The sequence below is a fragment of the Mastigoproctus giganteus genome, chromosome 2, assembly GCF_048544385.1.
Source record: "Mastigoproctus giganteus isolate SK-2022 chromosome 2, ASM4854438v1, whole genome shotgun sequence".
NCBI lineage: Eukaryota > Metazoa > Arthropoda > Arachnida > Uropygi > Thelyphonidae > Mastigoproctus > Mastigoproctus giganteus.
In genome coordinates this window covers 175,430,812-175,458,521 of record NC_143576.1, presented here as the reverse complement: position 1 = coordinate 175,458,521, position 27,710 = coordinate 175,430,812, and the positions used below count along the sequence as shown (strand labels likewise).

The 27,710-nt window shown below is 37.5% G+C and overlaps 1 protein-coding gene across 2 annotated transcripts in view; it reads right to left on the bottom strand.

Annotated features, from left to right (window-relative positions):
* LOC150089768 (macrophage mannose receptor 1-like) overlaps positions 1 to 27,710 on the bottom strand; it is a 121,590-nt gene that overhangs the window by 77,066 nt on the left and 16,814 nt on the right. Inside the window, exons 4-5 of one of the 2 annotated variants that reach the window (XM_090389646.1) lie at positions 22,687 to 22,832; positions 16,833 to 16,935 (exon numbers count right to left, since the gene is read on the bottom strand). In XM_090389646.1, the coding sequence (XP_090245772.1) occupies positions 16,833 to 16,935; positions 22,687 to 22,832 (249 nt within the window). The remainder of the gene's footprint in view (positions 1 to 16,832; positions 16,936 to 22,686; positions 22,833 to 27,710) is intronic. The other variant, XM_090389647.1, reaches the window with a different exon arrangement.

Genomic DNA, 27,710 nt, shown 5'->3' with positions numbered 1-27,710 from the left:
TAAAGATTTTTATTGCATAAATCATAGCATTCTACTCAACAAAATCAACAATCTTGGCTTGAGAGGTAAAATTAACCTTCTCCTTGAAGACTACCTTACTGATTGTCCGTTTGTCATAAGAACAAATCAATCATACTCCGACATCTGTTATTTCCCCAGGGGAGTACCTCAAGGCTCACTTCTTGGACCTATCCTATTTGTTCTTTACATCGATGAATTTCTCTCTCTCTCTTCTTCCATCTTCTCACCTAGTAGCGTATGCCGATGATATTTCCATCCTGATCACAGAAAAATACCCTAATCAGCTTCAACTCAAAATCTCTGCCTTGCTCTCTCTGTGATGCATAGTTTGGATTCAAAAGAATCAGCTTATACTGAATCCAGAAAAATCAAAATACATGGTGTTTAGAATGAAAAACAAACCATTAAATATTGATTTAGACGTAACATACCAAGAAAAACAACTTGAAAGGGTGAATGAAACTAAGTTTATCGGAATCTGGCTAGATGATAATCTAAGTTGGGCAAAACAAATGATAACCCTACGAAATAAAACTTCGTCACTAGCGGGAATACTCGTCAGAGCCTCTGCCTGGGTGTCTCCTTCCCTTCTCAGCCTAGTATTTCTTTCTTTAATTCAGCCGCACCTCACCTATGGAATCATCTCATGGGGTACCACCAGCCAAAAAACCTTGCGAGAATCAACTCCATTCAACTCCACTCAATCAACCCGTTCGTTCAATTTTGGGCATTCCCTGGAACGCATCGGTTAGTTCGAGATACAAGGAAGTGACACCCCCCTCAGCATCTACCAATTGCTACAGAAAGCCGAGGCGGTCTTTGTTTACAATACATTGAAGACACCAGAGTTTCCCCCTCTCTTCAGATCATATTTCACAACCATAGAAGAAGAAGAAATATCATACAATCTAAGAAATGAAGCAAACCTGAAGGTTTCGCTTTTCAGAAAAGTATAAAATACAGAGGCGCTAAAATCTGGAACAAACTTCCAGCAAAAATCAAAAATGTCACTTCACTAAATCAATTCAAGAAACTACTAATTGAACACATCACCAGGGATGTCTGATTCAAATTACCTTCCACTCAACTCCTGTATTTTAAAAACACCAACACGGATAATGTACAAATGTTAAAGGAAGCAGTTGGAAAATAGTTTCTAAATTTTTGTACAGACATCTCATAATTTTTCTTTTCTCTCCTCATGTAATTGTAAAAATGTTCACAATGATATTATAAGCAGTGATGCTTTTCGAAGTCTTCTGTAAAGAAATGTACAAAATACTTCAATTTATTTCTGTCTTTTCTGTTGAACATTACCTGTACAATTTCAGAACTGTATATTTTTCAATTGTATATTTCTATATTCATCGTTTTTTTAAAGAAACGCCCCCTAAAAGTGGTCTCCCTCCCTTTTTGCTGTTATCTCCCAAACAAGTTATCTCCCTAACATAAAATAGGGATAAATAAATTATTATTATTATTGTTGTACCATTACGTGTAGTATTTATCGAAAGATCTGATGATATTTCCAAGTTGAACAATGTTATCATAAATGTGCAGAACTCGTTTCCAATCGCAGAGTTTAATTGTAAAGAAAAAAATTGCATTCAATCTGAAAACACCAGGTGACTTGAAAACAGGTGTGTTTTCGAATTAACGCATTTCCGAAAGTTTTTTTTTGTATTCTAAAACCTTAATATTTCTGTTTCCAAATTCCTTAGCTTTCCAACGATATGCTATACGTCCACATTATCTCTTCTATTACGTGAGAAAATTTCCTCGATCCCATGTTCATATTTTCCACTGTCCTCGAAAAACTACGGCAATTTTAATAGGTTTGAAAGTTTTTCCTCTAGTATAGAGCTAAGATGAAACTCGGTGCAAAATTTCATTTTGCACGGAGTTTCACTTAGACCAGTAGAAGATAAATTAAACTGAAATAAATTTCCGTAACATTTTCCTCCTCCCTCTCGGACTTGCCGGTTTCTTTTTTTTTTAAACCCCAAACACGTGAGGTATTAGAACCTATAGTACTTAGTACCGTGCATGGCTTGTAGGTTGAGAAGACGAAAGAAGATATTTGTTGACATTAGACTTGAACGTCTGTAGACTAATTTTCAGGAAATACGTATAAAGGTAGCCTGTTCCAAAAAGTGCAGTTGAATGAATAAACGAGGAAGATGAAAGGTTGGTTCTATGAGTTTGAAATTGGACAATAAATGGATGTTGGCTGGTGGCGGCACATGTTCGGAATGTTTTGAAAGAGAGAGCGGGAATTATAGAAGCTAATTCAGAAGAACAGTGCCCATGGAAATATCTCTAGAAGAGGCATGCGGCGGAAACAGAACGTCCATGAGACAGTGAGTGGAGAGACTTTTGGAGAAAAGTAACGCCGAGAGCGAAAGAGAAAACCAACTTTTTTAGATGCAGAGGAAGCAATATTTGTAATGTGCTTGTGCCAAGACAGATTAGAAGTCAGGGTAATCCCCAAAAGAGATATATCATTTTGCCTAGAAATCGGAGTGTCACCAAAGATAAACATAGGAGCAGAAGAATCCTTTTTGCGAAATATAAGACAGGACTGAGTTTTAGAAGAATTGAAATCAACTAAGTTGTCTTTGCCCCACTGGAGAATTACCTGGAGATTGGCATTTAAGGAATTGGTAGCGGATATTCGAGAAGTTGAAGCTGATTGAGCAGGGAGAGGATTCTCAAAGTGGAAAGTGGAATGCAATGTGCTATCATCGGCAAAACTATGGATAGAATTTCCGGTCAATGGAAGAAGGTCATTAATATACAAGAGGGAAAGAATGGGGGAAAGAACTGAACCTTGGGGGACACCAGCATTAATGAAGAAATTAGAAGACAGACGCCATCTACCCTCCACCTCAGTGCGCGATCAGAGAAAAAATTGGATAACCAATTACAAAAAACAGTTGGCAAACCATAAGCTTGTTTAGAAGAACTTTATGCCAAACACGATCAAAAATCTTTGAGATGTCAAGAACAACTGCTTATGTTTCACCGAACTTTTCCATTGAATTTGTCCTTAAATGGGTAACATAAGCCAGAATATCACCAATGGAACGACACTAGCGGTTTGATCAGACAGAAGGTTTCTAGACAGTTTAAGAGTTGGAGGTTAATGGATTTTTAATGGTTAATGGATTTTCTCCATTACTTTAGAAAGAGTAGAAATAATTGCAATCGGAATATAATTGGATGGGAGGGATTAGTTACCCTTTTTAGGAACTGGCTGGATTTGAGCAAATTTCCAAACACCTTTGGAATAAGAAAGTGAAAAAAGGCGGCAAAGAACAGGAGTAAGTTCAGGAGCACAGGTTTTGAGAACAAGTGGAGAAATACCATCAGAACCTGGAGCTTTCTTAGCATCACGATTCGTCAAAATCCTTCTGACATCCTTTTGACAGAAGACCACAGGAGGCATTGAATGGAGGGAGGTGTTTTACAAAGATCATTAATACATGAGTTGGAAGTAAAATGAGATGCTAGCAGGTCAGCTTTATCCTTGACTAAAGTGAAAACAGAACCATTTGGTTTAGAAAGAGGTGGGAGCAGAGATGGGCAAAAGTTGCGGCCAATAGCTTTGGCAAGAGACCAGAATGCAAGAGCAGACTAGTTTGGACTGATTAATAACTGCTTTACAATTATTGCGAGCTTTGTTGAAGGCAGAAAATGAAACTGAAGAGTTGGAAACGAGCCAATTACGTTATGCAACATTCTGTATGTTACGATATGCATCATTCTAAATGTGCTAAGGTTGTTCAAGTCTTAGCACATTTATTGAAAAACCAAGGTTTAAGGTAAAGGACGAGATTTTAAAGTGGAGTGTAGAATAAAGGATTCCATTCCTACAAGAATAATTTCGCTGACCCGATCTGAACAAACGTTGAATCAAAAGTTTTGAAACAGTAATTGGACCAAGGAAAATAAGAAAATAAATGTCGCAGGTCATCCCAATTTGCATTCTTGTAATGCCAAACAACACGAGGTTGGGAATAGCCATGAGATAAAGGCTCCATTGGAGAAGAGACGACCACCAAGTTGTGATCTGAGGTGCCAAAAGGACCACTCAATTCGACCGTGTACTTAGAAGGGTTATTTGTGAGAAAAATATCAAGCGTGTTGGCTGTATGGTTAGGATTGTCCGGTATTTTGTAGGTAAATTAACAATCTGTGCGAGGTCATTAGTAATTGCAAAAGCCTCAGCATGTCAACCAGCTGGGTCTGTGTTACTATAAAACGGAAGCCAGCTAGATATATAAACATTAAAATCACCAAAAAAAATTACCTCACTGTGAGGAAAGTTGAATGGAAAAATTCAAGTTGCAAAGAGAGGAAGTCAAAGAGTTCCAAGTGATTAGTGGAGTTGGAGAACGGAAAAAACAACAGATGAATTTGACAGAATGAAGTAGGAAGATTTTGAGCCAGAGAAGATCGAAAAGAGGAGATTTCAAATTAACAAGTCTCTGACAAGTAATATCGGAACGAACATATGCACAAGTACCACCTTTCAGGCGAAAGGAATCATACAGCGAATAATTTGGGCAACTGAGATGAGCAGCGGTTGGATCAACCGATAACTGAGATTCTATCAGAAAAAGTACATGGGGTTTGGCAGACTGCAAATGGAAATGGATGTAATTGAGATTAGAATTGAGACCACGTATATTTGTGAAATTAACGGAAGTGTTTCAGAGGTTTAGATCTTTTCGCAGATAAGTTTTCTCCATTTGTTTGACAATTCATGGTGTATTCAATAGTAAGAAAAGTGGGAGAGGACATGCTGTATGAAGTAATGAAATGTTTGGATATGGCGTACACATGTTAAGAATATAACTAGATCCTTGACGTAACGTGGCATCGACAATGCCCCGCATATACATTACTCGGACTCCCTCCACTCACTAACTGGCAGAGTAGAGGTAGCAAGATTATATACTAGCTAATCCGGAAACCTCCTAGAGAGTTACCAATAGGTTTGGTCCGGTGTACTAACTAGCGGCCGGCCTGCGAATACCGTTTTAGAGCTGTACCCTTGAAATGTAAGGAAGTTTGGATCTCGCCATGGTGATCATGGCGATCAAGCCTTGAATGGTTTGAGCATGCTCAATGCTGATGGGATTCTTCCTCTAGCTCAGAATAATCACCTGAGAGGGCATAAATTCAAATTGAGGAAAGACAGATGTAGGATAGACGTGCGGAAATTTGCATTTAGCCAGCGGGTGGTTGGTTGGTGGAACAGACTTCCATCCCTTGTCGTGGAGGTTGATAGCCTAAATAAGTTTAAGGCTCAGCTGGACAGGTATTTTGAACGAACAGAGGGGTGAAGTGGAAGTGGTTTTTTTTTTTTTTTTTTCTTGGCTGATGCTGCATAAGCTTGCTTTCTTGTATCAAATGCCTCTACTAATGCTAATCATCGTAACCTCAAAAGATATAAATTATACTGCGTGATGGAAGAGATGGGGTAGGGTTGACCGGAACTTAGCTCTAGAGACTAAACATCGGTTCCACCACTTCAAGCCTCCAATAAGCAAAGTGGTAGTATTGTGCCGATTGATGAGCGTCATTTACTACCTGTATTGCCTGGTAACACAGAGGGGCGGCATCCTCCGTGTTGTGTGGGCGCCACACCTCACCCCTGCTTAGTTGGTTCATACCTGGGTGGTGACACACAGTGTGCATGCGCATGAAGGTTATATCCAAGATTACTAACAGTCCCACCATTGTCAAGGTGCTCGGGGAGGAAAGTGCACAGGAGCACACTGTAATTAACATATACCTATTCATTACTGCTATTAAAATAAATCCATGCAATAGATACCATGACAGCTAACTGTCTTCTTTTCTGGAAAACCCTTATAGCAAATTCTTGAAATAAATTAAAATGTGTTGTTATTTGTTTGTTATTTGGTTTTTAGGAGCATTAGCAACTAAAGCCGTATTGCTCAGGGGATATGCGGTGGGCACGGGTTCGAACCGCGGTCTAATCAAGAAGCGTGTGCTACGCACTGTTGCTCCTACCCACCAGGCTACGGAGGTGCCAATTAAAATGTGTATAAGATTTGAGAGCAACGATGTTTCTGTTCCTCTTAAAGCTCAGACAACATTTCTGGGAGCTGTTCTAAACTGCACATAAATTGAAAACTCATACAACACATGTTCCCAACGCATGACAAGAACAACGAGGTTCTGATTCTAAACCTAATTCACATAACTTAGCTCTTAACGAACCATATCCTGTTATCAAGAAAGATGTTTCCATTCTAATATGAAACCATTTATTCAAAATATTATTAAAATTGAACTTAATACTAGGTATAAATAATCTGGTCACAGCACCAGTATCACTGCAGTTCCAGCGTTCTTGCCAATTCTCAACTAATTTACGCATAATTTGTTTATTTGCCAATTTTCTATCAATCGTCACATCATTGGTTAAACCCAAAAATGACACCTTTTCTAGTAAAATAACTAAAAGCTCTGTAAATAACATACATATCAAGAGGAAGAATTCTTGATATGTATATTCTGAGAAAGCTCTGCACAGAGAATACAACCCTAAGAGAGTCAATACATAGGCTGGAAGACCTACAACATTCTACGCACCATTCTGTGTCCTTGCTGCTGGAATCCATGAGTAAACCCATCCAGAATACAGACTCCTTACCTATGCATATTGTTCAACACTCGAAACAAATGGTTTCTGACTCCCGCATCGTGCGGCCCCCAACAGAGCCGTTACCTGCAAACTTTTCGCCTTCATCCCCTGCCCGGTAATTTGCGAAAGCATGGGGGAAGAAATCAGCAATACGCAGAAGTAATGTGCCTCCCAAGCAAGGCAAGGCCAGTCTTAGTAGAGAAACCTTTGTAAGCTGAGCAGATCAGAATTGTGACGCTGTTATTGGCTCTAACCCTGACCCACTAGGTATTAAAATCGTGCAACGTAGAGGAAGGGGGTCTAAACCATCCAGCATATTTATAAGTCCCCTGAAACAACGGTGGAACAAATCGAAACCCTTCTGAAGCAGCTAGACATACCTGGTACCCTCATCAGGGTTCCCACCAGGCATCCAAGCTACGTCTCTTTCCGGATCAAGATTAAAGATCCTAATATAGAAAGGTATCTAAATACAGATATTTGGCCTGCAGGTCACCTGGTGATGCCATCTTTTGGCGACCATAATGTGCAACCAGGGATACATGCTATTTCGAGACCAGAGGTAGGCAAGGTGCATCTCTCTCTGCATAGCTAGGCAGCAAACCAGACTGTACCTTTCAACCTAGTGAAAGGAGAGCAGCCACCGTACTGACTAAATCCTGCAATCATCTTGTCAAGTCTGATAACCAGATACAAGTGCATATTACTAGTCGGGTGGGTGCTAGTACCAAACCCTCCGCAAGAGGAATCCACCTCCAATCAGCCACCATCCTCAGGGAAAGGAGCCCTACAAACTTAATCCAGATCAAGCCTGTCAAAGATAATGCTTCATGCAGAACATCAGGAGCCTGAAGAACAAGCTCAATGCCCTGATTGATATACTTCTAAGTGCGGATTACGACTTTGTTATCCTTATTGAAACCTGGCTTCGTGATGACATGGACATATCACCTTTAACCTCCAACATCGGTTATCAGTCTGTTCTGGCGAACAGGAAAGATAGGAAAGGAGGCGGAGTCTTAATCTGCCAAAGGCAACAGTTCCCTCTGATCAAGGCTTGTGCATACCATGGTAACGATTTTGAGGCTGCACTGGGCTGCTATCTAGTCGATGGACTACAGTTACTAGTATGTGCAGTTTACTTACCCTCACCCGTTGCAGACCAATGCATTACTAATTTTTCTTCTTGGCTCCTGAACTCTATCAAGTGCAACCAGAAAGTAATAATTCTCGGAGACTTCAACCTGCCCGTGCCTGCTGCATCAAAGTTCCTCGATCAGTTAATTTCGGATCTGTCGAGTCTCAACATCCATTGCATCTGTGTTTCCCCCTCTCGCGGAGAAGCCACATTACAGAGAATCTTTTCCAGCCATGGGAGTGTTGAAGCTGTAATCAGTTCTAATTCGGCATTTCCCTCTGACCACAGGTCAATTGAAGCTTCTCTCATCCTATTGAAAGAATGCTATAACCAACCAAACCAATTAACCTCGATTGAAAAGAACAGGAAAACTGTATATGATCCAAAATCCCTAAAAATTGAAACAGCAATGGGTCTCTTTAGGCTCTACACCTGGCGAACTCTCAGTGAAATAGATATAGAGGAAGCTGCGTTTTGGCTTCAGAAATGGTTATCTTTCATTGTTAGAGTGGCCATGTCAAGAGTTTGCGTCATCTGCCCACACTCGAAGCCGTGGTGGTCCAGCACCCTTATCCAGTACCAGTTTAAAGAAAAACAACGGCTACATGCCCAATTCAAAAGATCACCCACAGAAAGATCATACACAGCGTACTCACGTGACGATTGGCGAAGAGGAGGTAATCAAAGCCATCAACGCCCTGTCCTTAGAAGTAAGAAGTGACTCTATTCCCACTTTTTGCCTTAAAGTTGCTTCTTACTTCATCAGCGACGAGCTGACAAAGTTGTTTAATAGAATTTTAAAACAGGGAGTCGTCCCAAACGCTTGGCTAAATTATAGGTGCAGAATCCGACCCAATTCCAAAGGTGCAGAATCCGACCTCTACTGCTGATTATAGCCTATTTCAATCTCCTCCTCCCCTTTTCTCAAATGCCTGGAGAAGTGTTTGTTTAAAGTGGTTGCCAATCAGATCCTTTCCCAGAGACCTCAGCATACACATTACGCGCTCTCACAAAGATCGCCCGATAACATGCATACAGGCTCTAAATTTGAAAACTCTTCAAGCCTGGGAACAAGGCTATGTTATGCTTGCTGTTTTTCTGGATCTGAAAGCGGCCTTCGACTCAGTGCAAGTTAAGCCACTTATGTGCCTCCTAGAGACGTACTACGGTTTCACCTGTTTTGTGATGCAGTTATTCCTTTGCTGGAAGGTAAGGCACCTCTTGGTCAGCAAATTTCTGAGTAGCTTCGAGACATAACAGGTGGAAGTCGGTATACCCCAAGGTGTATCGTTGTCGGCACTGCTTTTTTCAGCAATTAATGAATTTAATAGGCCATAAACGCAAATATTTCATTCCATTAATGAATGAAATATCTGCGTTTATGGCCTACGCCGACGACATTGTATGTTACCTCTCAAGCCCGGCTAACACCTCACCGGACCAGGCAGAGGAATTATCGAATTCTATCATCCTGAACCAATATCTCTCTTTCTGTGAATACACTACTTATTTTGGGCTTAAAATAAACCCTGGAAAATCCAAATATATCATCTTCTCACCTAGAGCACAAGCAGACCTCAATCCAGCAGCCTTTCTGCAGCCCTCCATTGTGGGGCATGTTCTCGTCGCCACTCATTCTGTAAAATTCCTAGGAGTGGTAATGAATAAGGAATAAATCCAGCAACTGCGTTCAAGAGCATTACGGGCTTTCTGGGGTAAGAAACTTGATCTCTGTAGAGCACACAACAAGGAAACAGTCAGAAAATTTCTCCTCTACTATTTTAGTTCGGTCATCAGTTATGGTATTGAAGTTTGGTCGGCTGCTCCTGTGGCCAGTCTGAAGATACTCTGGGGTCAGGAATTCTGGGTCCTAAAGTGGGCAAACAATTGGGCTCACTTACTCTATACAACATCATAATCATAGCTCTGCGTAATTCTGAAATACACCCCGGCCCAGCACCTGGCATACGCGAGGAAGCTCACAATTGCGCTTAATCTGTGCTCCGCTGCTCTCGACTTCGTTAATACCTGGGAAATCGTAGGCTGGAAAATCCCTGGTAGAGTCCTCAGAAACCGTCCAGTGCTCTGTTCTAACCTGCAGAGCTCTCGACCTTTAAGCGGCACTTTCCGAACAGCATCATCGGCGCGCTGAACTCCGCAAACATTGATTTGGATGTGTGGTCCAGAGATTCTGTCTACAGAGAAGAAAAGCGCAAATCCATAGTCAGGTGCAGTCAGCATTCCTGCAATTGTCAGCAGAATAACTCCCAGTGAAAATTTCCAGACTGTCTTAATGTGTTGCAGCTTGTGTATAATAACTATAAAGTCTATGTACTATAATGGAATATAAGCTCTGTATAATCAATCTATTATAATAACTATAAAATCCATTGATTGCAATATTAGCTATGCATATTGCACTGTCTATGTATTCGCTGTGTACCCACATAGTTTTTTATATATTGAATGTAATGTGTACAGTTAATTGTAAGGTTCCTCTGGTTGCCTGTAGCGGGAATCGTGTCCTACATTTCTATAAATAAAGAATTTTATTATTATTATATAGACACCGTTTTACACACCCTCAGAATAGTAAGTAACATAAATCTTTGCGGTGAATTTATTTTATTTTTAAAATTAATAGTACTAGTACATTTGAACCAGACAGATGCTACGTAGCTCACAATTGGTAAAAATATTACCTTATAAGTTAAGCACTCTTTTGACTAGCCTCCATTCCTTTATGGTAATTCCAACAATTGAAGAGGTAAAGTTTTTAATTTTACTACTTAAGTGTTCGATATGATCCGTGAATGTGAAGTGACGTCATTAGCGTCATTTAGGAAGTGACGTCATTTGTGTAGGTTCCATAACACTTTTCGTATGACAGTTTTTTCGTTACAAAATTTTTGGAATAACGCCAGTAAATACGTTTTTAACGTCAAATTTTTGTAACGAAAAACCCGTCATGCAAAAAGTGTTACGAAAATTACGCAATAAATTATTCCAATAAATTTACGCACTTCCCGCACGCACTTCCCTCCCCCACTGGACTTGCAGTTACGGCCAGTCTGGTGGGAGGAAGTGTTACGAAAATTTATTCCAGTTTAATTTATCTTCCACTGGACCAAATTTAATGAAATTTTTACACGGAGCTTCATTTTGGTCTATATTAGAGGAAAAACTTTCAAACCTCTGAAAATTGCAGTAGTTTTTCAAAGATAGTTGAAAATATGAACATGTGATCAAGGAAATTTTCTCACGTGATAATGTGGACGGACGTATAACCTATCGTTGGAAAGCTAAGGAATTTAGAAACAGAAATATTAAAGTTTTAAAATACAAAAAACTTTCGGAAATGAGTTAATTCGAAAAAGCAACTGGTTTCAAGTCACCTGGTGTTTTCAGATTGAATGTAATTTTTTTCTTTACAATTAAACTCTGAGGCTGGAAAAAGAGTTGTGCACATTTATGAAAACATTCTTGAACTTGGACGTGTCATCAGATCTTTCGATAAATACTACACGTAATGGAACAACTATAGATAGTGTATTTCTAAAATCCCTTCAGTGTAAAAATTATATATTCTACTTTAGTCATCACAGACCAATACTTTCAGTAACCGAGATGTAATTATTATTAATAAAATAAAAACGTTGTTATATTATTATCATTGAATTTTATTAATATCTGAAAATTAAAACGTTTTTAACGCCTGCCGATGACTCTTAAATGTAAAACACATTAAATATGCTAGCGACAGACACAAAGCTGACTCAATTCTGGAACTTACTTTTCAAGTTTTACAAAAGATTCGTGTCAGTAGGTGCTCAAAAAGCACTTATGGCAAAATTCACTAAATACCGAGACATATAAAGTAGTTTTAAATGAACTTTTTGAAAGCATGTCAGAATACAACAATTCACAGTTATGGTATTTTCCGAAAGAATCTGTGTTTAAAGAAATTTATTCTAATCGTAACCACGTCAGAATCAAAAATCAAATAAATTACGTCAATATTTGTAATAAATGTGAATTTGTTCTAATATGTTTATGCAACAAGTACAAATTTTTAATATTTATTAACATCTAGTAAGCTACTAGATAACCACTACCAGATAGGTGGTGACATCTTAGCTTTCCTCACATCTCTGCTGAATAACCGCATAGTCAAATTATCTGTAGATAACTTCCAATATTGCAAAGTAATCTCTGTTTGGGTCTCGCAAGGGGCAGTACGATCTGGGCTTCTCTTCACCGCCCTTATTGCTCCACTGGTAATCCAAAAGTTAAATATCCTGGTATATGCTGACGATCTAAAGGTACTCACGCCAATTAAGACAAACCAAGACCCACACCTAATCTCAGAACAGCTAACATCCACTCTCTCCTCAATATGCATCTACTTCAAACAAATTGGTCTGCATATCAATCCTGAGAAGTCAGAAATCATGGTCTTCTCGTTAAAGCAACAGCCAACAAAAATCTATCCAATCCTCAATGGAGCCTCCTTCCCGCTTGTCCAACATCGCATCGACCTAGGAATCAGATTTGACCCAAAGCTTCTTTTCGGCCAGCATGTAGACATACTCCTCACAAAAGCCACTAGACCGAGATGGTTATGCAAGCAACGTCTGCACCATGTAACAGACATGTCCACCATGCTGAGATACATTTCAACCATCGTGTATCCTCCACTTCTCTATGCTGCAGAGATTTGGGCCTCTGCATCTCCCTCTACAACCAAACCACTTTTCTCATCCGAGTATTGGCATCTCAAGTGGGCGTGCCACAAACTTAGCCTGCCTCCCAACACCGGACCACTGCTTTGGCCAACGCACTTAACATCCAAAAGCTTAAGTCGCTCATTAATGAAAGGGGGCTTGTCACAACAGTCAAACTCATGACCGGTCTCATCTCTTCCCCCTCTTTTTTTTTTTTTTTTTTATGTAAACCAGAAACAACACGAGAGGTATTAGAACCTATAGTACTTAGTACTGTGCTTGGATTGGAGGTTGAAAAGAAGAAAGAAGATATTTGTTGACATTTGACTTGAACTTCAGTAGACTGTAATTTTCAGAAAATACGTATGAAGGAAGGTTGTTCCGGAAAACAGCAGTTGAATCAATAAACGAGGAATATGAAAAGTTGGCTCTGTGAGTTTGAAGTTGGACAGTAAATGGATGTTGGTTGGTGGCGGCACGTGTTCGGACCGTTTTGAAAGAGAGAGAGGGAATTATAGAAGCCACTTCAGAAGAACAGTAGCCATGGAAATATCTGTACAAGGGGCATGCAGCAGAAACAGGACGTCTATGAGACAGTGAGTGGAGAGACTTTGTTAGAGATGAATCATTAATTAACCTAACTACCCTCTTCTGAATGGAATCAAGAAGCCTGAGAGAGGTTTTGGGGGCACCACCCCAGATGTGGGAACAATATTCCATGGTAGGGCGGATTTGCGATTTGTACAGAGTGAACAGCTGTTTGGAAGAAAAGTAACGCCGAGAGCGAAAGAGAAAACCAACTTTTTTAGATGCAGAGGAAGCAATATTTGTAATGTGCTTGTGCCAAGAGAGATTAGAAGACGGGGTAATCCCCAAAAGAGATATATCATTTTGCCTAGAAATCGGAGTGTCACCACAGATAAGCATAGGAGCAGAAGAATCATTTTTGCGAGATATAAAACAAGACTGAGTTTTAGAAGGATTGAAATCAACTAAGTTGTCTTTGCCACACCGGAGAATTACCTGGAGATCGGCATTTAAGGAATTGGTAGCAGATTTTAGAGAAGTTGAAGCTTTAGAGAAGTTAAGGAATTGGTAGCAGATTTTAGAAAAGTGGAATGCAATGTGCTATCATCGGCAACACTATGGATAGGATTCCCAGTCAATGGAAGAAGGTCATTAATATACAAGAGGAAAAGAATGGAGGGAACGAACTGAACCTTGGGGGACACCGGCATTAGTGGAGAAGGTAGAAGACAGAGAGCCATCTACCATCACCCTCAGTGAGCGATCAGAGAGAAAACTGGATAACCAATTACAAAACAGAGTTGGCAAACCATAAGATGGAATCTTGTTTAGAAGACCTTTATGCCAAACACGATCAAAATCCTTTGAAATGTCAAGAGCAACTGCTTGTGTTTCACCGAACTTTTCCATTGAATTAATCGATAAATGAATAGCATAAGCCAGAACATCACCAGTGGATCGACACTGACAGAATCCATACTGGCGATCGTTGATCAGACGGAAGGTTTCTAGGTAGTTTAAGAGTTGGCGGTTAATTGATTTCTCCATTACTTTAGAAAGAGAAGAAGTAATTGCAATGGGACGATAATTGGATGGGAGGGATTTGTCACCCTTTTTAGGAATTGGCTATATATGAGCAAATTTCCAAGCAGAAGGAAAAACACCTTTGGAATAAGAAAGTGAAAAAAGGCGGCAAAGAACAGGAGTAAGTTCAGGAGCACAGGTTTTGAGAACAAGTGGAGAAATACCATCGGGACCTGGAGTTTTCTTAGCATCAAGATTCGTCAAAATCCTTCTGACATCCTTTTAACGGAAGACCATAGGAGGCATTGAATGGAGCGTGTTGGGAATGGTGGGAAGTGTTTTATCAAGATCATTAATACACGAGTTGGAGGAAAATGGGATGCTAGCAAGTCAGCTTTATCCTTGGCTGAAGTGACAACAGAACCATCTGGTTTGGACAGAGGTGGGAGCAGAGATGGGCAAAAGTTGCGGCCGATAGCTTTAGCAAGAGACCAGAATGCTCGGCTACCATTAGGGCAAGAAGCAAGTTTTCTACTCTTAGCCTGTTCAAACTCTAGTTTGGACTGATTAATAACTGCGTTACAATTGTTGAGAGCTTTGGTGTAGGCAGAAAATGAAACTGAAGAATTAGAAACAAGCCAATTACGATATGCAACGTTCTTCTCTTGAACAGCCTTAGCACATTTATTGGAAAACCAAGGTTTAGATAAAAGACGAGATTTTAATGTGGAGTGTGGGATAAAGGATTCCATTCCTGCAAGAATAATTTCACTGACACGATCTGAGCAAACGTTGACATCAGAAGTTTTGAAACAGTAATCCGACCAAGGAAAAGAAGAAAAGAAGTCTCGCAGGTCATTCCATTTTGTGTTCTTGTAATGCCAAACAATACGACGTCGGGAATAGCCATGAGATAGAGGCTCCATTGGAGAAGAGACAATCACCAAGTTGTGATCTGAGGTGTCTAAAGGACCTCTCACTTCGACCATGTACTTAGAAGGGTTGTTTGTGAGGAAAAGATCAAGCGTGTTGGCTGTATGGTTAGGATTGTTCGGTATTCTTGTACGTAAATTAACAATCTGTGCAAGGTCATTAGTAATTGCAAAAGCCTCAGCATCTCGACCAGCTGGGTCAGTGTGACTATAAAACGAAAGCCAGCTGGAGTTGTGAACATTAAAATCACCAAGGAAAATTACCTCACTGTTAGGAAAGTTGGACTGGCGAAAGTCAAGTTGCAAAGAGAGGAAGTCAGAGAGCTCCAAGTGATTAGTGGAATTGGGAGAACGGTAAAGACAACAGATGAATTTGACACAATGAGGTAGAGAGATTTTAAGCCAGAGAAGATCGAAAAAAGGAGATTCCAAATTACCAAGTCTCTGACAGGGAATATCGGAACGGACATATGCACAAGTACCACCTTTGAGGCGAAAGGAATCGTACAGCGAATAATTTGGGCAACTCAGATGAGGAGTAGTTGAATCAACTGATAACTGAAATTGTGTCAGAAAAAGTACATGGGGTTTGGCAGACTGCAAGTGGAAATGGACATCGTTGAGATTGGAATTCAGACCACATATATTTGTGAAATGAATTAGGAAGTGTTTGGGAGGTTTAGATCTTTTTGCAGATAAGCTTACTCCATTAGTTTGACAATTCATGGTGTATTCAATAGTAAAAAAAAGTGGGTGGGACATGCTGTATGAAGTAATGAAATTTTTGGATATGGCGTACATGTGCTATGAATATATCCAGATCCTTGACATAACGTGGCCTCGACAATGCCCCCCCCGCATACACACTATTTGGACTCCCTACAGTCACTATCTGGCAGAGTAGAGGTAGCAAGATTCTACGAGCAACTCCCCACCCATGTCCTCTGCAAAGACGCCTTCATCTGTCGGACCGGCTTCTTCCTCAACAGATGCTATCTCGAGTCCAGGACTTAGATGTCGACTTCAACGAGTTCTGTAGAGATCGACAATATAGGAAAAGAATACTAGATCGTATGTATAGCTTAGCTTAATTTTCAGCACTCACCTCATAGTAATCCGCATAGCTGGTGGAGAGTTTTACCACATACATAGTGGTTATAGGATTTTAATAACTTACAGGGATTATGGGTTTAAAACTAAGTTGTGGGCTATAAAATTTTTTAAGAAAGGAAAGTGCATATATATAGAACACTCACTTAGTGTTCTATACATGTAGTTTACTCAAGTCATTTCTCCATATTCTTGTATTCTATTTCACTTATTTATTATGCTATTATTTATTTATGTATTTTTGGCTTATTGAGGCAATAATTTCTGTTTAGTACACTGTTAACCCCTGGCCACTGTGCTGTGACGGGCTGTTGCAACTACTAATATGTAAATTATCATTATAAGCGTTGCAATAAAGATTCTTCTTAAGCTTATAACTAGCAGTTTATACATCAAAGCACAGACTATACACCAAACAATAGGATGCTTTGTTGTATTGTCGTTTGAAAAGAAAAGAAGATCTCCATATAAAGTAAAGCAAAATAAGGCCCCATAATGTACAGAATATTTTGTGGGGACTCAAGCCACCACACTCTCCTGGTGCGTCATGGTAGCACGTAATCTGAACTAATGATAACTGTAGAAACAATAGAAACATCTCGTTTGTAAGAGTGATCTAGATGTAGCTCATAACAGTGGATAGCATTTCCTAATTAATGTCGAAAATTTCTTACCTCCTTTATTTTTCTGACAAATAGAACTCTTTTTGGAAGAACAGGGAGCGTCGTTCCAAGTTCCCTTTATTCCATCACGAAACCACAACTCTACACACTGTTCCTTAAAAAAAGTTAAACATACTTAACGCATGTACACAGCAGTTCACATTTCAAATAAAAACAAATTATTGCTGTTTTCTGTTATGAGAGTGCGACATCGCAATTGAGAGAAATTAAAAATACAAACACCTTTTTAAGTTTATGAATATAATGAAAATGTTAACATACAAAATGATCACAGAATCCAGCATATCACTGATAAATAAGAAAATTACTGCCCTTTCACATGTATTGTTTTAAAAGAAGAATCTAAACCATGATACTTATCATTAAAATTTATCATCACACATTCTAAAATCCCAAAATATTTTATTACTAAATTGAGTGGCCTTGGTTAGACTACGTTCAGAGCTACTCCGCTACTAACGAAATAGTTAAGAGCTAACTAAGTTAACCTACCTGCTTCGCAAGACACAGCGAACGCTATTTCAAGACTTGATAAAGAATTCCAGTCGGATTCAAAACTTCTTCATCGTTAGGACAAGCTGTCAAAATGATTGAACACAGAGCCTAGTCGTTTACTCATAATGTCATAATATATTATGACATAATATATAATATATTATGTCAAGTGTCATAATATAAGCTCATTGCCAATAAATCTCGTAATATAAGCTCGGTATTCAATTAATTTTATAATATAAGCTCAAACTTACGAGCAGTAATTTGAATAAAAAATACAAATTAATTGCCATTACTTTGTAATTTTTATTTAATAATCTTAATAATCGGGAGATCTGCCCCCCCCCATCCAAACAAATTCGTATTTTTTTTTTTTTTTTTTTTTGTTATTTTTTGCCAAATATCAGATAAACTAACTACTGAATACACACGGTGTGGAGACATTTTCTGGTGTTAAAATCCAATCGTGGTTTTAGTGTAGAGTCTCTACTTCCCCAGCTGATTCATCCATTATTCCACTGTATTCTAACGAAAGATGTTGCTGATAATAAAATTAAACTCAAGCACAGTCAAAAGTATTGCTAATTCCCAGTGAAAGCTAATCATAATCAGAACAAACATATTAACTTGGGCAAAACTGCCATCATCTAGGACTGGTTTGACATAGCCACACTCATTATTCATCTGCACACGTCCGCTGTGTTCTTGATCTTTATCCTTTATCGGATAAGAAGGCTTTAGCATATGTTCTCGTCAAATGCTATTTGATATTTGAACAGAGTTGGCATTAACTACAGACTTCTGTTTCCCGATGAGTAATTGGATAAATTTCTTATTATTTTGTTCTTTTAACAGGTGCACAACGAGTTCGCTTCTCTGCATAACTAGGCCAGTCTATTACAACGAATAATTACAATACTGTTCTAAATTCCATTTGGCTATCTCATATATTGTTATCAGATGACTGTTGTATAAGAAATGTTTTATCAAAATAAAACAAAAAAAAATGTGTATTTAGTTTCTCCTCTCTCTCTCTCTTTGGTATTCCTTATCCTTAGGAATTTCAGTTTTAATGAGACCAGGTTTGGCAGTAACAAATGTCTTCTGCCGCTTTAGGATGCACTTTTAATCTGGTTAGTTAGTTAATTATGATAAAATAAACATATAATGTGGGAGAAAGAATTATAGTTTTCAGCAAAACAAATAACATCGGCCGATCTTACATTTAAGCAGCTCTAAAATCCTATTGACTTCTGAGGGTGCAAGTTTTGAACGTAAATTCCCGAATACAAACAAATTAACACAGAAGGCAACTTTAAATAGCTAAACATCCTATACTGGTAAACGTATTCGGACATTCTTCACACGCCAGTGAAGTGATACGGGAGGATTCTAGGTTGCTACAACGTTATACGAGAGGTGGGGGCGTAGGAGTTTCTAATATTTTTGCCATCAGTGTAGTTATGTTTCTTTTAGGGACCATCGTCTCTGACTCCCTTCAACGTATTGGTCTAGCTTAATATGTTTGTCTAGCGGTAAAAATAGGACAACAATCTCGTATATCCTAAATATTTAAAGAGGGGAGAATTCACCCCTTCAAATAAATATTGCGATTTGGATTAGCATTGTGTTTTCATCAAAGATATCTGATACTATAATCTTTGATGCCGCAATAACCTTTCTTATTTCTACAACTGGTTTTTCTCTGGTGTAGATGAAGAGTCAGCAGAAAGAAAATCATTTCAAACAAAACATTCATTATAATAAATTAAGAAACAATCATGAATCACACTTTCCACCCAACAAGATTTAATAGATTAAACACATAAGCATTCTAATATCTCATTTACGAGAATAAAATAACATAGTAATTAATTGTAATGGTCACCAGCTGTATCCAACTTATAGTAGTTTTTCATAAATAGCAATCGTTATTGCTTCACCTTAGTACATAGAAACGCGTTAATGATAATATCAATTCATTTGCCATATCTATTAAGTTACAAAAATACTAAGTGACACCAGATATACTATGCATAAAATATTAAGAAGAAATACATATTCTTAGGACGAAACCATTTTTTTCATTATCGTTTCTCATGGATAAGAATTAACATGAATGATTTCTATTTACCTATCATCATTCCAAACAATATCCTTTCGCTCTTATGAAAAGGGATTTCAACTTACCCCGTTCTTCTCTTCGTTCTCCTGCTGTCCTCTCACGGGTCACTTCATTCGGGCAAGTTGGACGGTAGCCTCCTCTTCGGTAACAACACAAGCACCAAACCACAATGAAATTCTGTTACGACATGTTTCGCGCACTGCGGTCAAAACTGCTTCCCGACTACTCCGCTCTTGGGTCTCTAAGGGTCCTGTTTTTTTAAAGGGAGAAGTCTCTCTCTCGAAGTTTAGATAAATCTGAGATCTGATTGGACTCTCCAGTACTCGTCCCACGCACTCGGACACCACATGATGGAAAAGGAATGATCACAATATCCTCCATCTCTCTCAACATGTGTCTGGCCCCATCCGATGACTACCCGAAAGTACCTAACGAATTTCCAAATTTGGCACAACTGGCTGATATTTTATATGCATGAATGCGTGCTAATACATTTCACTTATGTCCATGTGAACGGTAACTTGCTCTTTTTGATTATATCAGCCAGCTGCTTATTTTAATACATAGTTCAGTAGAACTTCTTGAGTTTTTGCTTCGTTATAATGGAGTTGGTTTTCTCATATTTACTCTTCTCTTTATCTGCATAAATTAACGATTGCTCAAAATACCTAATTTCCGTTAGTGTTGTAACAATACAAGTAAATAAGGTTCTGTATAAATTCTTATTAAGTGGGCATAAAAAGGAACAGGGAAGTACTCAAAAAATAAGGGTTAATTTGTAGTAAGAAATATAAAAGGGGGCGGGTTGTAAACGTATAACGACAGGAAAAATCAACTCCATTATAACAAAAACAGAGCAGCAATTATAAAATAAGCAGTGCCATAACGGCCGCGAGGTACAGAAAATCCGTTTGAACCTTTAAAAACTTACTGTATAAAATGCAAGTTAAGGATAATGCAATCTAGAAGGGATCTCATAAGCCAAGAAAATTTATTCAGAGAGTAAGAGATCAATGATCTCTAAAGAGAGGGTTGTGTCATCTAGACAGTCATCTCTCTAAATGATAAGGTTGAAGGGTCCATGCGTGATCAGCGCCTTGTTACTCTTGTTGTTGTTGTTGTTGTTGTAGGATTTTAGGTGCATCAGCGACTAAAGCCATATTGCTCCGCATATTGTCTGAAATTGCATGTATTATGTGGTCGATTTTCTGTTTATTGGATGAAAAACCCGAGTTTCCGGAGGGTTTTTCATCCAACTTCTCTCTCCTATTTCCACTTCTCTCTCCTGAGACCGATTAACTCAACCAAGTTGTAAAAAAATCCTATAAAAATTCCTCACGTCATTGACGGGACTCGAACTCGGGTCTCGAGTTGTTTCGAGTTGATTGCATTGATTGGAATTTCAAGAAATCAAAACTTGTAAAAGAATAAGAGAAGTTTACTTCGATATGATACGTAGAACACTTCCGTATGATACTCTCCAGATACTTTTCCACCTGGTGTGGGGAGGACGACTATTCTACCAACTGTGCTACCCAGGAGGGCAATTAATGCGTGTTTTCACTCCTAGAAAGTTACTCGAACTCGGGTCATGCAAAACGATTTTCCTTCCTAGGAAGGAAAATTTCGTTTTGCATTTTTTTCGTTAAATTAATTTTTTACTTAATTTTTAATTGCGTTAAAATTGATTTTTAATTGTGTTCATTTGATTTTTAATTATTTCTTACTGTAATGTAAGATTTTCGATTTATTTAAAAATTGTTTTCGTTTTAATTTCTGGAGAGTATCATACGGAAGTGTTCTACTTATCATATTGAGGTAAATTTCTCTTATTCTTTTACAAATATTGATATCAACGTATTGAGCATTATAGCTCTGGTTCATACTAAGAAATCAAAACAGATTGAAAATACAAAACGAAAAACAAAATAAATAAATAAAATAATAATAAAAAAATAGTGAATCCAGGGAAGCCTTGACAGGAAATGAATTCTTTCCACATAGCGATTATTATTCATGCTATAGACAGGAATGATAAACTAAGAGCTATAGACAGGACACCCTGAAAGGGTGTCCTGTCTCTAGCCTGCATCTCGAAGTCTCTAGTCTCTAGCCTGAATCTCATAGCCTGCAGCTCGAAGCGCTATAGGCAGGACACCCTTTCAGGGTGTCCTGCCTATAGCGCTTCGAGCTGCAGAAAGATGAGGCATCAATTTCCAGGGAGTTACACATTCCGAACGTATTCGCCAGAAACACTGATGTAAGGTATTGCACGTTTTGCAGGGAAGATTGTGGAGAAGGTGTTGAACTGCACCGGGTTCGTTCTGAGGTTCGAGGGTTTGTGGTCACTTCCCAAATGACAGGCGAATCCATTTGGCGTATCCATAGAAGTTGTACCAAGGTGTGCAGGTTCCTCTCTTTGAAGATGGTTTCCCAGGGTTTCATAGACTCTAGAATGGCAGAAAGAGCTCCTACGGAATTGCAACTCGTGCTGCAGTGTTCAGGTCTGAATGTCGAATGCAAATTGGGAGAACGCCTGGAGAACATCATCCAAACAATAAACCTTGCATCATGATTGGAGCTGCGTCTTGTTACTTCGAATAACACTGTCAATCATAATACATTTTGGAGAATTCATTAAAAAGTAAACGGTTTCTTTAAAATTTCCTTAAGCCTGGCCACCGAAACAAATCTAATTTCAGACGAATTACCTAAAAAAATAATAATAATAAAGACGTAACTTTTCCTAACCATGGAAAGTTCGTCATTTAGTTTTTGTTTTGCCATACACAATATTTTGACACTGCAATTCATGAAGTTAATTCGTAAGTCATTGAAGTTAATTTGTTTCCTCTTACATATTATCCAACTTTACTAAAGTTGCATTACCATTCAGATATACATCAAAAGATTAACATCTTACTGAAATATCCACTTGAAATAATCGTTGTGTTAATGGTGACGAAACGTGTCCTTTAGCTGTGATTAGAAGGATCCTTACGAAAAGAACAAAAATAATAAGAGAACATTTGACACGATTAATCAGAATTCACCGATCTTTTGTATATAATGATAATGACTTAAAAAACTTTTACGAGTTGAATAAAGTATACGCACCGGGTGATAGGTGAACCAAATATAAATTCGAGAAGTCTACATAATCGTGTGTCATAACTAAATGTGACCAATGCTTAAAACCCTCACATGTAAATCAATCTTTCTTACCTGTGCCTTGCCATGAACAAGCGATGGCTCACCCGGATACCAGTTGGAGAAGTCTACAGGAGAATTATCAGTCCAAATGAATTCATTGTCGAATATCCCTCGGCGCAGACCAATCCACGAATTTACCTTGAATTCATTGAGAAAACCTGCATGTACAGTAAACAAATAAATGTAAACAAAAAATTATTAAAATATTCACAGCTTACAGACACATTTCAAAATTGCAATCCACTTATTAAAAAACACTATTTCAATCGGCTCGTGTAAGAGTGACAAAGACAAATTATAAATCATGATTAAATGCTATATGAAAGGAGGTAGTTAATGCATACATTGTAATATATTTCAGACTGGTTCGTCGTTTTCTTTCTTATATTAATCGAATTTACCCATTTTTATGGTTAATAAAAGTGAAAAGTAAATAACAAATTAATTAATTAATGCCAGATAAGTAACTATTCCCACTTCATCTCTGCACAATACTCATACGCAGTACATGCATACTTTGGATGAAAAACCGTGACCGCTCACCCAAATTAGTTGATCATAGTGGGGAAAAAATAACAATAAAATAAATAATTCCTCTTGTTGAGACGGGATTCAAAACCTGGCCTTTTCCACACGATATAGAAGAAAAAGCCGTTTGAGAATTTCCGGACAGTTTCTTAATAATCGAAAGTATACTTGATGAATAGTAAACAAAAATTGAAAACCATGCTTATCTAAGCGAGTACGGCCATGTTAAACAACACAAATAATAAATACAAGTAGTACTGGCGAATAATACGAAATCAAAGAAAAGAATTAAATGAATATATAAAAATAATAATAAACATAAATTGGACTACATGGATAAATTATTTTCAAAATATATATATACAAGTGAAGGGCAGCAAATATTAGAAAACAGGAAAATATGATCAGCGAAGAGGACATCGAATTAAATGACGAAAACCTTCCCCTCGTGGGTAGCACAGTTGGTAGAATTTCCATCCTTCCCACACCACCTGGAAAAGACATGGTTCGGGTCCCGTCGACTATGTCTGGAATTTTTATGGGGCTTTTTCACAACGTGGCTGAGTTATTTGGTCTTAGGGGAGGGTAGCATGGTTTTTTTTTTCGGAAACAGATTTTTCGTCAGCAAAACAGAAATTCGACCTTAGAACACACGAAATTTACAAACAGTATACACGGAGCAATATGGACTTAAACTCTACTACAACATATGCATAGATGCAATATTTATTAAAAAGCAGGTAATAGAAAACCATTAGAATATAAAAGGCCAGCTTTACGTGTTTCGTACATTTAACAAAACGTTTTAATAGAGCTAAAATAAAAGATGTAATAAAAATCTCAATTTGCACGAAATTCCTAGACAATTAATAGAAGTAATGATATACAGGGTGTATCGTAAATAGTGGTCCAGAGTAAAGGAGTCGGTACACTGTGTTCTTAGGTATCACGTACAGGAATTTCAGTTACTTTTAGTCAAGATTCGCAAAGATTAAATTTTTTGCGAAACGACCTCCCTGAGTTATTGAGAGATGTCGACCAAGAAATACGAGACACAATGTGGCTGCAGAATGATGGCTGTCCCGCTCACTTCGCTGTTATTGTACGAGAACATTTAAATCAAACTTTTCCACAAAGATGGATTGGGCGGTTAGGCCCAATTTTATGGCCACCACGTTCATCGGATCTCAACCCCCTAGATTTTTTCTACTGGGGGTGTCTGAAAGAAAAGGTCTATAAAGAGGAAATCACTTCTGTCGAACAATTGCGTCAAAGGATTCAAACAGCGGCTGAAGAAATTAATGCAAACGGATTTGCTCGCAGACTCAAACGATCTTTTATTCGGCGATGCAGAGCATGCATCACCGCTAATGGTGGCCATTTTGAGCATTTCGTTTAGTTGAAATAAACAGTTAATTTGAAAAGAATGTTTTATTTCAAAAAACCCAATCAAAGAACTTAAAATAAAAACGTTTGAATCCAAAATATCTTAGGCAATTAAGCTGCTTTTTGTTTTAAATGCCAATAACTTTTTTTTCTTAACTGTTAGCAATTAATGTTGTACCATTTTAGAATCTTGATTTAATAATGATTTTTTTAAATTAATGGGCACTGACAGTGTAGTACATTTTTTTTAGACAATATGCACCTAAAGTCACATGACTTTTTGGAGATGAGTATCGAAATAGGAAAAAATGAATTTCTTTAAAAACCTTTGACTTTAAATTAGTCGAATGTATTTGTTTACGATAGTGCACCTATTCAGGAGTAATAACAAAAAAACAGAATTAAAAAATATTGATATTTGTTGAAATTATAGGCAAATTAGTGATGCAAGACACAGAAATTTAAAAAAAAATGAAATTTATTTTTTTCTGAGAATCTTGACTAAAAGTAACTGAAATTCCTGTACGTGATACCTAAGAACACAGTGTACCGACTCCTTTACTCTGAACCACTATTTACGATACACCCTGTATATATAAAGTAGGGATAAATGTAAATTTTTTTTTCCAGATTTTTTTCAGCATTGTAGACCTACACAGGCTATCATTGCCTTTATAAGTTATTTTGGCCTAATAGCCCGCAGTATACCGTTATGTTTATACACATATTCAGTACCTGTAATAGTACATATTATACCTTTACTATAATAACTATATATATATATATATATATATACAGACAGTAAATCTAAAATCAAAACAGATCAACGAAATAGAGAAGAAACAGAAATAATCAAAGGAATAAGAGAGAGGAGTCTCTTCCTGAGTCCAACTCTCTCTCTCTCTTTAGCTTGATAATGTCTAAATTACTTAACGAAGTAAAGAGAATAAATAAAGGAATTATAATAAAAAAGTAAATATAATCTGCTATGCAGATGATGCAGGGGACAGAAACGAAAAAAAAATTTGCAAAGAATGCTACATCATTTTAATAATAAAAAAAAGCGAAAGAGTATAATATGAAAATATCCGTAGGGAAAACAAAGAGCCCTAACAATAGCAAAAGAACCACTCAGATGAAAATTATAATTAGAAGAAGAGAATACATAACAAATAATGAAATTTAAGTGCCTATCAATAGAGATAAATTATTCAGGAGTAACTCATGAAGAATTGGAAGAACAAGCATTGAAAGCGAATAGAATATGGGTGGTTGGTTTAATAATATAATTTGGAACAATCCAAACATCAATCGGGATGATCAAGTTAAAATAATATAAAACTGTAATGAGATCTATAATAATATATGCGGCTGAAACAAGAGGGATAACACCAAAAATAAAGCAAATAAATGGATGAACCCATAGAGATGAAAATACTAAGGAAAATAAATAATAAACTAAGAGATAAAATTAAAAGTGAGGAAATAGTAAACAATGTGAAATACAACCTATTAATGAATGGATATATAATAGAAAAAATAATGAGAAATCATATAAATAGGATGAATAACGACAGGCAGGTCGGCAAAAATAATAAAGAACTGGAGACCCATTGGCAAACGAAGTAGAGGAAGTCTAAGAAGAAGATCGGAGGATGATCTATCCTAGCCCAACATGCAGCATGCTTAATGGGTAAAGAAGAATACAAATAGTCATATTATATAGATACAAATCTATATCGTGAGACTTGTGGTTCCGAAGTAAGCAGACATGTACGCTATCCGAGACCGCAGGTGGTGTGCACATTGCTCGATTGGGAGCATACGTTGCAAAGTAAATGTGTATATAGCACTCTTAACTGTGGAACTAGTATATAGGCCACAAAAAAACAGTTCTAATGAACTTTTATACTACTCTGTTCGATAAATGGAATAAAGACTAATAAACAGGCATTTAAAGGGTGGAGAATCTCGCAAATCCCCACCTCCTAAAAGTAATATTGCTAAAAATAAAAAAAAGAAAGAATATTCTTAACAATATCCAAATTAACTCAACAATCAGATAATATATTTCTATTCAGTTTGGTCTACACTTAGAAAATTCAACGGTAAGTCATATAAAATAAAATCTATTTTATACAACATTATCTTGCGAATAAGGAATCTAAGTTTGCTATATTATTGAACAAAATCTATAAATATTGTCCAATAATATCTAACATAAATGATTATGCTCTCTCTCTCTCTCTCTCTCTCTCTCTCTCTCTATCTCCATTTTTCCAAGGGATCGCAAATTCTTTTTCTTTTAGTTTTTACTTGTCCACTCAAGAATGCAGTCGACAATAATTTAATTAGCAGGAGTTTTTCACTGCCTTCGTGAAACTCAGCTTTAAATTTCTAGTATCTTCATATATGGTACTTCTTGAAACAGCGTATTTTCAAAATATAATCTTTGAATTTACTGTATTAGAATTAAAATGTGCAATTTGAGAGAGGTTTAGATTTATTCGGAGCACTTTATAACAATTCGGTGAGAAAACTGTTTCTCGAAGTGGCCATACCAAACAACTACTGCAATATGTGTTTGAGATATTTTTCCCAAATATATTTTGCAAAATCTGAATTCCTTTCAGGTAATAAATAAATAACCGTTTATAGAAAATTTAAATTCGTCGTAGGACGTTATTTTATGCTCAAGTTAATCGTCAGCACTTTCGAACATATGATTTTAAGACCTCTTTCAAATAATTTTAATTTCCCAATACATACGCTTCTAAAACGTGAAAGATGGCAAAAACATCAGAGAAAAGCACGTAAAAACATGACAGAGAGAGAGAGAGAGAGAGAGAGAGAGAGAGAGAGAGAGAGAGAGAGAGAGAGAGAGCGCAATCCAAAATACTTAAAATGAAATGAAAGTAAATTGTCATTATGAATTCTTCATATTTATTGTCTTTGCGATCTTTGTCTACCATGACATTCCACGAGGATTGCTCTTCCCTGTTAATTGCTGATTTCCTTTAGTGTTTGCAGTATTGTGCAAGTGTTGTGCAATTTCATGAACACAATGTGGACATGTGTGTGTTTTTCGTATGAACACACAAAAAAAAAAAAAAAATCTTACA